General features: G+C 44.2%; 1 protein-coding gene across 1 annotated transcript in view; it reads right to left on the reverse strand.

Moving 5' to 3' along the window:
• LOC138419540 (cytochrome P450 2B4-like) overlaps positions 1-13527 on the reverse strand; it is a 31122-nt gene that overhangs the window by 9305 nt on the left and 8290 nt on the right. The window contains 6 exon segments of the mRNA XM_069552417.1: positions 7282-7469; positions 8635-8776; positions 10831-11007; positions 11435-11595; positions 12329-12478; positions 12566-12728. Of these exon segments, the coding sequence (XP_069408518.1) occupies positions 7282-7469; positions 8635-8776; positions 10831-11007; positions 11435-11595; positions 12329-12478; positions 12566-12728 (981 nt within the window).

Raw genomic sequence — 13527 nt, forward strand, 5'->3', positions numbered from 1 at the left:
AAGAGTTGACTCATTGGAAAAGACTTTGATGCTGGGAGGGATTGGAGTCAGGAGAAGAAGGGGACGACCAAGTATAGGATGGCTGGATGGCATCACTGACTCGATGGACACGAGTCTGAGTGAACTCCAGGACTTGGTGATGGACAGGGAGGCCTGGCATGCTGCGATTCATGGGGTTGCAAAGAGTCGGACACGACTGAGCGACTGAACTGAACTGAACTGAAGGTTGGTCATAGCTTTTCTTCCAAGGACCAAGTGTCTTTTAATTTCATCTCTGCAGTCAACGTCCACAGTGATTTTGGAGCCCAGAAAAATAAAGTCAGCCACTGTTTCCACTGTTTCCCCATCTATTCGCCATGAAGTGATGGGACCTGATGCTATGATCTTCGTTTTCTGAATGTTGAGGTTTAAGCCAATTTTTCACTCTCCTCTTTCACTTTCATCAAGAGGCTTTTTAGTTCTTCTTCACTTTCTGCCATAAGGGTGGTGTCATATGCATAACTGAAGTTATTGATATTTCTCCCAGCAATCTTGACTCCAGCTTGTGCTTCCTCCACCCCAGCGTTTCTCATGATGTATTCTGCATAGAAGTTAAATAAGCAGGGTGACAATATACAGCCTTGATGTACTCCATTTCCTATTTGGAACTAGTCTGTTGTTCCATGTCCAGTTCTAACTGTTGCTTCCTAATCTGCATACAGATTACTCAAGAGGCAGGTCAGGTGGTCTGGAATTCCCATCTTTTGAAGAATTTTCAACAGTTTATTGTGATCCACATAGTCAAAGGCTTTGGCATAGTCAATAAAGCAGAAATAGATGTTTTTCTGGAACTCTCTTGCTTTTTCCATGATCCAGAGGATGTTGGCAATTTGATCTCTGGTTCCTCTGCCTTTTCTAAAAACAGCTTGAACATCTGGAAGTTCACGGTTCACATATTGTTGAAGTCTGGCTTGGAGAATGTTGAGAATTGCTTTACTAGCCTGTGAGATGAGTGCAATTGTGCAGTAGTGTGAGCATTCCTTGGCATTGCCTTTCTTTGGGATTAGAATGAAAACTGACCTTTTCCAGTCCTGTGGCCACTGCTGAATTTTCCAAATTTGCTGGCATATTGAGTGCAGCACTTTCACAGCATCATCTTTTACGATTTGAAATAGCTCAACTGGAATTCCATCACCTCCTCTAGCTTTGTTCATAGTGATGCTTTCTAAGGCCCAATTGACTTCACATTCCAGGCTATCTGGCTTTAGGGAGTGATCACACCATCATGATTATCTGGGTTGTGAAGCTCTTTTTTGTACGGTTCTTCTGTGTATTCTTGCCACCTCTTTTTAATATCTTCTGCTTCCGTTAGGTCCATACCATTTCCGTCCTTTATATAGCCCATCTTTGCATGAAATGTTCCCTTGATATCTCTAATTTTCTTGAAGAGATCTCTAGTCTTTCCCATTCTATTGTTTTCCTCTATTTCTTTGCACTGATCACTGAGGGAGGCTTTCTTATCTCTCCTTGTTACTCTTTCGAACTCTGCATTCAAATAGGTATGTCTTTCCTTTTCTCCTTTGCTTTTGGCTTCTCTCCTTTTCACAACTCTTTGTAAGGCCTCTTCAATACCCATTTTGCCTTTTTGCGTTTCTTTTTCTTGGGGATGATCTGATTCCTGTCTCCCATACAATGTCACAAACCTCCGTCCATAGTTCATCAGGGACTTTGTCAACCAGATCCAGTCACTTAAATCTATTTCTCATTTCCACTGTGTAATCATTAGGGATTTGATTTAGGTAATACCTGAATGGCTTAGTGGTTTTCCCTACTTTCTTCAATTTAAGTCTGAATTTGGCAATAAGGAGTTCATGATCTGAACAACAGTCAGCTCCCGGTCTTCTTTTTGCTGACTGTATAAAGCTTCTCCATCTTTGACGGCAAAGAATATAATCAATCTGATTTCAGTGTTGACCATCTAGCGATGTCCATGTGTAGAGTCTTCTCTTGTGTTGTTGGAAGAGAGTGTTTGCTATGACCAGTGCATTCTCTTGGCAAAACTCTATGAGCCGTTGCCCTGTATCATTCTGTACTCGAGAGACAAATTTGCCTGTTACTCCAGGTATTTCTTGATTTCCTGCTTTTGCATTCCAGTTCTCCATAATAAAAAGACATCTTTTTTGGGTGTTAGTTTTAGAAGGTCTTGTAGGTCTTTATAAAACTGTTCAACTTCAGCTTCTTCAGCATTGCTGTTTGGGGCATAGGCTTGGATTACTGTGATGTTGAATAGTTTGCACTGGAAACGAACAGAGATCATTGTGTCGTTTTTGAGACTGCATCCAAGTACTGCAGTTTGGGCCCTTTTGTTGACCATGATGGCTGCTCCATTTCTTCTAAGGGATTCTTGCCCACAGTAGTAGATATATTGGTCATCTGAATAAAATTCACCCATTCCAGTATATTTTAGTTTGCTGATTCCTAAAATGTTGACATTCACTTTTGCCATCTCCTGTTTGATCACTTCCAATTTGCCTTGATTCATGGACCTAACATTTCAGGTTCCTAGTGGAGGTGATGGAATTCCAGTAGAGCTATTTCAAATCCCGAAAGATGATGCTGTGAAATTGTTGCACTCAATATGCCAGCAAATTTGAAAAACTCAGCAGTGGCCACAGGACTGGAAAAGGTCAGTTTTCATCCTAATCCCAAAAAAAGGCAATGCTAAAGAATGCTCAAACTACTGCACATTTGCACTCTACTCACACACTAGTAAAGTAATGCTCAAAATTCTCCAAGCCAGGCTTCGGCTATACGTGAACCGTGAACTTCCAGATGTTCAAACTGGTTTTAGAAAAGGCAGAGGAACCAGAGATCAAATTGCCAACATCCGCTGGATCATGGAAAAAGCAAGAGAGTTCCAGAAAAACATCTATTTCTGCTTTATTGACTATGCCAAAGCCTTTGACTGTGTGGATCACAATAAACTGGAAAATTCTGGAACAGATGGGAACACCAGACCACGTGACCTGCCTCTTGAGAAACCTATATGCAGGTCAGGAGGCAGCAGTTAGAACTGGACATGGAACAACAGACTGCTTCCAAATAAGAAAAGCAGTATGTCAGGCTGTATATTGTCACACTGCTTATTTAACGTATATGCAGAGTATATCACGAGAAATGCTGGGCTGGAGGAAGCACTAGCTGGAATCAAGATTGCTGGGAGAAATATCAATAACCTCAGATATGCAGATGACAACACCCTTATGGCAGAAAGTGAAGAAGAACTAAAAAGCCTCTTGATGAAAGTGAAAGAGGAGAGTGAAAATGTTTCAGAAAACTAAGATCACGGCATCGGGTCTCATCACTTCATGGTGAATATATGGGGAAACAGTGGAAACAGTGTCAGACTTTATTTTTCTGAGGTCCAAAATCACTGCAGATAGTGATTGCAGCCATGAAATTAAAAGACGCTTACTCCTTGGAAGGAACGTTATGACCAACCTAGGCAGCATATTCAAAAGCAGAGACATCACTTTGCCAACAAAGATCCATCTAGTCAAGGCTATGGTTTTTCCAGTGGTCATGTATGGATGTAAGAGTTGGACTGTGAAGAAGGCTGAGCACTGAAGAATTGATGCTTTTGAACTGTGGTGTTGGAGAAGACTCTTGGGAGTCCCTTTTACTCTGAGATCCAACCAGTGCATCCTAAAGGAGATCAGTCCTGGGAGTTCACTGGAAGGACTGACATTGAAGCTGAAACTCCAATACTTTGGCCATCTGATGCAAAGAGCTGACTCATTGTAAAAGACCCTGATGCTGGCAAAGATTGAGAGCAGGAGGAGAACAGGATGACAGAGGATGAGATGGTTGGATGGCATCACTGACTCAATGGACATGGGTTTGGTTGGACTCTTGGAGTTGGTGATGGACAGGGAGGCCTGGTGTGTTGTGGTTCATGGGGTCGCAAGAGTCAGACATGACTGAGCCACTGAACTGAACTGAACTGATGCAATATTGCTCTTTACAACATCGGACCTTGCTTCCGTCACCAGTCACATCCATAACTAGTTGTTGTTTCTGCTTTGGCTTTGTCTCTTCCTTCTTTTAGCAGTTATTTCTCTACTGATCTTTAGTAGCATATTGGGCACCTAAACATGGAACAACAGGCTGGTTCCAAATAGGAAAAGGAGGGCGTCAAGGCTGTATATTGCCATCCTGCTTATTTAACTTATATGCAGAGTACATCATGAGAAACGCTGGGCTGGAAGAAGCACAAGCTGGAATCAAGATTGCTGGGAGAAATATCAATAACCTCAGATATGCAGATGACACCACCCTTATGGCAGAAAGTGAAGAGAAACTAAAAAGCCTCTTGATGAAAGTGAAAGGACAGGACAGGACTGAGTCGCTCAGGCATGTCCAGCTCTTTGCGACCCCATGGACTGTAGCCTATCAGGCTCCTCTGTCCATGGAATTTTCCAGGCAAGAGTGCTGGAGTGGATTGCCATTTTCCTTCTCCAGGGGGAAAGTGAAAGAGGAGAGTGAAAAAGTTGGCTTAAAGCTCAAATTCAGAAAACTAAGATCATGGCATCTGGTCCCATCACTTCATGGCAAATAGATGGGGAAATAACAGAAACAGTGTCAGACTTTATTTTTGGGGCTCCAAAATCACTGCAGATGGTGATTGCAGCCATGAAATTAAAAGACACTTACTCCTTGGAAGGAAAGTTATGAACAACCTAGATAGCATATTGAAAAGCAGAGACATTACTTTGCAAACAAGATTCGTCTAGTCAAGTGTCGGGAGCTGTGTTAGGCATTACTGACAAATTGGAGGCATGGCCCCAACTCCCTCTCTTTGTCCCACAGGCACGGACCCAGGATGAAGGAGTTAGACTTTGTGATTCTGACTTGTTTTTTCCTTTCCTCACCTGAGTTGACTGAAAAGAATATTAAGGTGCTTATTGTTCTTGAGAGGAGCATGAGAAGGCACAAAGCCTTCTGCAGCTGTGCTCAGAGAATAATTCATAAAGTTAATCATTGACATTTGTTCAAGGACTTTTACAAAAGAGTGTTCCAGGGTGAGCATGTAGGCTGCAGCTTATGGCCATGGGAGGGATTGCTATCTGAAGCCTATTTGTGAGGAAAGTGTTTATGGCAAAGGAGTTTGCTGAATTTAGGGTTTAGGAATAATTAAAATAGTTAGAAGCTAAAGATTTAAGGAATGTTGTAATGTTAGCATATTCTACTATAGCTTATAAAGATTAGGAACTTAAGAGATATTAATAGCTAGAAGCCCTTTTTAAGAAATAGTAAGCTTAGGATACTAGGGGCAAACAGGACTTAGATAAGAAATAAGCTGAGGTTTGTGTTATGCACAAGTTACAATGTAATCATGAGTTAAAGTAAACACTATTCTGAGAGAACTGCTGGAGCAGAAACTCTGTTTGAAGGGCAACAGTGATTTATGGAAACAATAAATCTGGGTGAGGGGAAATTGAAACTGTCAAACCTCTGACCTAACGCTTTTGTTAAAGTATAAAAAGAATCTTAAGCTTGAAGTAAAGTTATGCAGTCCAAGAAAATTGAGAGGCTGGGTCATTTCTTGCCGACACCACCCATCTCTTCAGGTTTATTCCCTGGCTGCTGGAGCTGGACTCCGACAGTCAAGGCTATGTTTTTTCCTGTGGTCATGTATGGATGTGAGAGTTGGACTGCGAAGAAAGCTGAGCGCTGAAGACTTTTGATGCTTTTGAACTGTGGTGTTGGAGAAGACTCTTGAGAGTCCCTTGGACTGCAAGGAGATCCAACCAGTCCATTCTAAAGGAGATCAGTCATGGGTGTTCTTTGGAAGGAATGATGCTAAAGCTGAATCTCCAGTATTTTGGCCACCTCATGTGAAGAGTTGACTCATTGGAAAAGACTCTGATGCTGGGAGGGATTGGGGGAGGAAAAGAAGGGGACAACAGAGGATGAGATGGCTTGATGGCATCACCGACTCGATGGATGTGAGTTTGAGTGAACTCTGGGAGTTGGTGATGGACAGGGAGGCCTGGCATGCTGCGATTCATGGGGTCGCAAAGAGTCGGGCACGACTGAGTGACTGAACTGAACTGAACCGACCTGGGGAATTCATCTTACAGTGGTTTATCTTTTTGCCTTTTCTTACTGTTTATTGGGCTCTCAAGGCAAGAATAAGTGGTTTACCATTCCCTTCTCCAGTGGTCCTCATTTTGTCAGAATTTTCCACCATGACCATCCATCTTGGGTTGCCTTTGATTGCATGGCTCATAGTTTCATTGAGTTAGACAAGGCTGTGGTCCATGTGATTAGATTGGTTACTTTTCTGTGATTGTGGTTTCAGTCTGTCTGCCCTCTAATGCCCTCTCCCAGCACGTACCATCTTACTGGGGTTTCTCTGACCTTGGACCCAAATGACCATTAACAAAGAGTGGCTGAATCTGCTAATGTGCCTCCACAGCTGATAATGAGCTTCATCCACTGTGTGGCTCTATAGTTGGTGGCAGGAATGTTGAAATGATTCTCCCACATTTGATTGCTAGTGTCCCATCCCTCCAGGTTTCCTTACCAACCACCCTGATCCCTCATCCCCAAGACCCCTTGGTCTACTTTATGTTCCATCAACTAAAAGGTTCACATCTGACTCAGCAGAGCCCTATAAAGAGCTGACTCCAAGACTGGGGCCAGAATATAACCTGATGGGTGCTGTTCATTGGGTGATTCAAAACTGTGGATATCACCTCTAGGTACACCTATACTTAGCAACATAAGCTACTGCAAAAAATGAGTTATAACCATAGGCATTGTCCTGAACAATATATCCACAGCAAACTGTTATATTTAAAAAATAAAGGCACACTCACATACATACACACACACAAATTGCAAATTGTGTTAGATGCATAAAAAGACAAGGTCACTCAGTTGCAAACTGACTCTCACAGTATGAGCCAATTGTTGTGTGTATGGATATATATAAACACATGGATTCATATAAACATTAAGAAGAAATGATTTTAAAAGATTTTTAAAAACCAACTCGTTACTGTATAACGAGCTTCAAAAATATATTCTATTTTCTCCAGCAAACCTAATATCTTGTAAAGGTAATAAATATGACTGAACAAAAGAAAGAAGACTTCAGTATATTTGTAAAATCTCTTCTCTTCCATAGAAATCTGGAAATGAAAATTCTTATCATAGTCCAACAACCAGATATGAACCATAGGATTGGAGGCGGACAGCACCTATAATCAAGATTTGTGACCCTGCTGGTCTCACCTTAGGGAGGTAATATCCTTGGAAGTGAGTGTCCTTGATGACAGAGTGGGGGACACCAACAGGGACTAGGTCACTGAATCTCTGAATCTCGTGGATGACAGCATCTGTATAAGGCATTTTTGCCCGATCTTCCAGAGCTGGGAGACGGTGTGCACCAATCACTCTGTCGATTTCTGCCTGGACTTTCTCTGAGAACAGTTCAAGTGGGAGGAGGGTATGTCAACAAATGCCCATAACAGTGGACTCAACCAAGTGACCTGAAAATGACCTGCAGACTGATGAAAGGGTCTTATAAATTCTTTTCTAAGATGTTGGGTTATCGTTCCTCTCAATGAGAGCATCAAAAAAGAAAGTTAGAAACTTGTTTGTGAAGAAGTCTTATCTGTTATTTTTACTCTAGTTATGAGTTATGATAGGGGGTAAGTTGGGTAAGGACAGGTGGGTGGAAATTCATTCAACACTTAATGGTGCTTTTTGCTTTTCCAACTAAAAATTAATTGTAGCTGAAACTGGTGTCATCTCCTTTTGTCTCACTCACTTGCTATGTGATTTTAGATAAGTCATTCCCTCAGGCTGGCCTTAAATTCATTCTTATGAAACAATGGAGTTTGATGAGGTGAGAGTTTCTCCAAGTCTGATCTGCAGACATCAACATGAGAACCAGTGAAGGTGCTTTTTAATTAGTTGTAATTTGGCAATATATACTAAAAAGTCAAGTTCTTAGTCCACCTCAAAGAGTAGTTGGCAAGAATCCTGTACTTTAGTAGACAGAAAAATGCACTGCAAAAGGTAATGCTTTACGTCAGGAGCATTCTTTGAAAACCAGAAGACACCTTATCATCACTCAGGGCAGATTGCAAAACACTTCATAAGTACAAACACCTTCTACACCAGAGGGTGCTTGCCTGCATGAAAAATTCTTTGTAAAATAAATCCTAAAGTACTTTGTCAACTTCAAAGAGCTTTGTCCCTAGCAAACTTTTATTACAAGTTACAAATGCCTGTGTGCTGTGCTTAGTTGCTCAGTCACATATGATTCCTTGCAGTCCCATGGACTATAGCCCACCTGACTCCTCTGTCCATGGGGATTCTCCAGGCAAGAATATTGAAGTGGGTTGCGATGCCCTCCTCCAGGGGAATCTTCCCAATGCAGGGATCCAACCCAGGTCTCCCCCATTGCAGGAGGATTCTTTACCAGCTGAGCTACCAGGGAAGCCCTCTAGGGGTGATTTTTTTTGTTTTCCCCCAGATCGCTCAGGACAGAAGTTATCTGTCTCAGCCTATCAGCCTCCCAGCATGGCCTTAGAGACACTCATTCCTCCCCCGCCCTCACCTCCTATAAGCCCAGCTCACCTAAGACACCAGGGTTCTTAAGAAGGAGTAGAAACCCAAAGCAGAGTGTGGAGCTGGAGGTCTCTGTACCAGCAAAGAACAGTGAGAGCACCGTGTTAACGAGATGCTCCTGGTGAAACTCACTCTCAGGATCTGAGCGCTCCTAGAGATGGAGATGGGTGATTCTTAACATTTCCCCCTGCAGAAATTCCCCCATTTCTGAGTCTTCTTATCTCCCTACCAACACCATGTTCCTCTTCTTTTTCTTGAACCTTTTTTTCTCTAATCAAGGCCAGTTCAGTTCAGTTCAGTTCAGTCACTCAGTCGTGTCCGACTCGTTGTGACCCCATGAATCTCAGCACACCAGGCCTCCCTGTCCATCACCAACTCCCGGAGTTCACTCAGACTCACATCCATCGAGTCAGTGATGCCATCCAGCCATCTCATCCTCTGTCGTCCCCTTCTCCTCCTGCCTCCAATCCCTCCCAGCATCAGAGTCTTTCCCAATGAGTCAACTCTTTGCATGAGGTGGCCAAAGTACTGGAGTTCAGCTTAAGCATCATTCCTTCCAAAGAAATCCCAGGGCCGGTCTCCTTCAGAATGGACTGGTTGGATCTCCTTGCAGTCCAAGGGACTCTCAAGAGTATTCTCCAACAACAAGGTACCAAAAGGGTGAGCTCCAGAGTGAAAGTGTCTGGATTTCAAATTCTGGCCCTAACATTTACCAGCTGTGTGTATTTGGGCAAGGAATATAATCTCTTTGTGCCTTAGCACGTCCTCATGGAGTTATTTTGATAATGTATGATAAGCTCAATGAAAATTAGAGGTTAATTTCTTGATGTCATTGCTGTTGTTGATTTTCTCTGTCCTGGGGTGTCATTGCACTCTTGATTGGCCTTTGCAGTTTACATTCCAGGGATATTGCTGAATATATTTAACAACTAGTAGGCACATTACTTTGCTGACTAAGGTCCGTTTAGTCAAGGCTATGGTTTTTCCTGTGGTCATGTATGGATGTGAGAGTTGGACTGTGAAGAAGGCTGAGCGCTGAAGAGTTGACGCTTTTGAACTGTGGTGTTGGAGGAGACTCTTGAGAGTCCCTTGGACTGCAAGGAGATCCAACGAGTCCATTCTGAAGGAGATCAACCCTGGGATTTCTTCGGAAGGAATGATACTAAAGCTGAAACTCTAGTACTTTGGCCACTTCATGCAAAGAGTTAACTCATTGGAAAAGACTTTGATGTGGGAGGGATTGGGGGCAGGAGGAGAAGGGGACGACAGAGGATGGGATGGCTGGATGGCATCACTGACTCGATGGACATGAGTCTGAGTGAACTCCGGGAGTTGGTGATGGACAGGGAGGCCTGGTGTGCTGCGATTCATGGGGTCACAAAGAGTCGGACGTGACTGAGCGACTGAACTGAACTGAACTGAGGCACTTGCCAGAACAGACATTGGTCTCAATCAGTTAGAACAGATGTGGGCTTCTGACTAATCAGAACAGACTCAGTTCTGTGCCTCTCAGAATTGGAGGAAGGAGTGAGATCCATCTCAGAGTAAGCTTACTGGGTCACATGTTAACTCCTTGGTCTTAATCTCTTTAAAAGCATTCCAGAAGGAAGGCTTGGAGAGGATTAGGAAGGAATAGAGGGGAGGGATTGGACCATGGACTGCTTTCTAATCCTTAGGGAAGTATTTCAACATTTAAAGAACACGTACATCCCACACAAAGAGGCTAGCTCAATGACAGTAGTGTGTCCATCAGTCTCTTTCTGGCTCCCCCAGGGCAGCCCTTGCCTTGTCCATATTTAACAACTGGTATGGCTCTTGCCAGACCAATCAGAACAGACATTGGCCTGCACCAATCAGAACAGACATTGGTCTTTATCAATCTGAATATACATGGAGCTTGACCAATCAGAACAGTCTTGACTGTCACAACTGGGGGAAGGAGTGAGCTGTGTCTCAGAGAAAGCTTACTGGACACATGTTAACTGCTTAGTTACCAGCTCTTTAAAGGCTGTTTGGAGGAAGGCTTGGAGAGGCATAGGGAAAAATGGTGGGGGATTATGGATCTTGGCTTTCTTGCTAATCCTTAAGGAACTACTTCAACGTTTAAAGAACACATACATCGCACCGAAAGATATTAGTTCAATGTCAGTACAGTTTCCATCACTCTGATTCCCATCCCCAATGCATATCCGGGGCAGGTCTTGCCTTGTCCATGCGAAGCAGGAAGGAATCAATGAAGTCCTTAGGGCCACTGGGATCCAGCATCTTCTGGTGCCTCTCCACGTTCTCAGTGATAAAAGCTTTCATGTCTTCAATCATGCTGTACAAGCGGATGTGTTTGCCAGGAAAGTGTTTCAAGATGCCCGGGAAGATTTCAAACACCTACAGGGCAGCCAACAAGGCACAGAACCCATTGTATTCACTGGGCTGGTTCTGTGAGTGTTGATGCTTTGAGCTGCACACGTAGCAACATCTAAAGGGCATCGTTCACCCCGTGGACTTGGAGGGTGTGCCTCCCAACTGAGTGTGCATGCACTCACACACACACACATACTCACACAAACACACACACAAACAGTGGTGCCTGGACCTCTGCACCCAGCCCCAGTCACTCTCACATCTACTGAGGTTCCTTCTCTCGAAGCCCGTCCTGTCCAAGGCCTGATTTAGACCCCCAAACTGACGGACGGCCTCACCTGGGAGGGCCATTAAATCTTCTGTGTTTAGTGTTCAGGACAGAAAAAGTATCTGATCTCTTTCTGGGGTCCACCACCCTAATTGCTGGCCCACTATGCAGTTGATGACTCACCTGGGTATAGAAGGAGGAGAGAATGATTAAGATTTCATTAAGTAAATGTAGCAGCTGTAATAGTCTAGGGTCCTGATAATTAAAGCACTCACCAAAGACAATGGAGCAGATTATGTTGGCACTGATGGAGTTAAAAAGGAAATGAGGATCCAGGTAGGCCCCTGAGGAGAGAGATCTGTCCTGGGGGGAGGGGTCCCCTGCACAGTCCTTCTGGTTGGCTCTGACCTGACTGGTGCCATCTCATCCTGGCTGGTGCCATCTCATCCTAGCTCCTTTGATTAGTTTCTTTGTCTTTCCCTTGGCTGACTGGGCTTTCATTGGGTATCTAAGATTTTCTTTCTGAAAGTCTTCACCTCTGAGTCTTTTGTTGCTTTTCTTGGTCTATGTCTTGGGCTGACTTTCTCTGGACTTTCTCTGGTCTTTTCATTAACTCCACTCACTCTTTCTTTCAGACTCACTCCTTCTTCTCTGTTCTCTTGCCACATCTTTGTAGCCCCTCTCCTTAACCTCATTGACATTCTGTGTTCCCCTGACTTTAATTCCCTACTCCCTTTACTTTTTGCTTTCACTTTTCCTTGCAGTTTCTGTTCCTAGATTTATTGTGTCACCTTCTCCATATCTCTCCATCCTGCTTTTGCTGTCTTTCTCTCTGTCTATGCTCTCTGTGCTCTGTCTACCTTCTCTGCCTCTCCCTCTCTCTTTGCTAGTCTCTGTCTCTCTCTGTTTTTCCTCATTCTCTTTCTCTTTTTCTGTCTCTATCTCCTTCTCCTCTGTTTATCTGAACCTATTTCTGCCTCTCTCTGTCGTTGTCTCTGGATCTCTCTTTATCAGTCACATGCCCTCTCCCTCTCTCTCACCCCATCTCATCCCCACCTCCACCCAGTCTGCACTCACCCTGGGATTTCCGAAGCTCCTCCACCAGAGACTGAGCCTCCTCCTTGATTCATTCCTCAATACTCCGCTCCCTCATCCCAAAGTCCTTCATGGTGGTCACAGAGAATCGCCGTAGAACCTTCCATGACTTCCCACTGACAAGACCCAGACCTGATGGTGGGGAGTGGAGAGAAGGTTTTGAAGGCACATGGGATAGTCCCTCCTCTCCCTAATCCTCACCCCTATCCCCTCACTCACCTGGTTCCTGGAAGAGAGAGTCAATGATGGTGATGCACCCTCGGCCAGAGAACGCTTCAGCCTGATCCACCAGAGCCTCCTTCGTTGCTTCGTACCCCCACAGGATGACAGCTGGCCGAGACCCCAGAGAGACGGTAAAGACATCCCCATATTTCTCCCGCAGCTGTGGGGGCAGAGTCCAGGTCTCACTCTCTGACTCAAGAAAAGGATCTCCACCTCACCCCTGGATCACACCTCCCAGCTAGCCTACCCTGCAGGCTACAGCCCCATCAGGGAAGAGCAAAGACTGGAACTCTATGGTTTCCTCTGAACCTCACATATATCACCTGACCCAAAGCATCCGCCTCTGTTGACTTTACCCTGAGCCCTCCCAGCTTTGCTTTTAAGAATTACAGAGGGCATGGTCCTAAGATGGTGGAGGAATAGGAGAGGGAGACCACTTTCTCCCTGACAAATTCATCGAAAGAACATTTGAACACTGAGAAAATTTCACAAAACAACTTCTGAACGCTGGCAGAAGACATCAGGCACCAAGAAAGGTGTCCATTGTCTTCAATAGGAGGTAGGACAAAATATAAAAGATAGAAAGACAAAAGAGTTAGGGATGGAGACCCATCCCAGGAAGGGAGTCTTAAAAGAGGTTTCCAAGCACCAGGAAACCCTCTCACTGGCGGGTCTGTGGGGAGTTTTGGAATCTCAGAAGGCGACATAACCAGGAGGAAAAATAAATAAATAAATAAAACCCACAGATTACATGCCTAATGGCAACTCCCCACAGAGAAGTAGCCCAGATGCTCGCCACCAGCAAGCAGAGGCTGAACACGGAGGCACGGGCTGCATTGCTTAGGGTAAGGACCAGGTCTGAATGTCCTGAGGGCAATCTGAGGGAGCCAATGTGAGGTAGCAACCCAAACTGCAGGATAGCCAGAGAGAGTGTGAGGGGAAAAAAGAGAGAGAGAGAG

Source organism: Ovis canadensis, chromosome 14, assembly GCF_042477335.2.
Source record: "Ovis canadensis isolate MfBH-ARS-UI-01 breed Bighorn chromosome 14, ARS-UI_OviCan_v2, whole genome shotgun sequence".
In the NCBI taxonomy this organism is placed as follows: domain Eukaryota; kingdom Metazoa; phylum Chordata; class Mammalia; order Artiodactyla; family Bovidae; genus Ovis; species Ovis canadensis.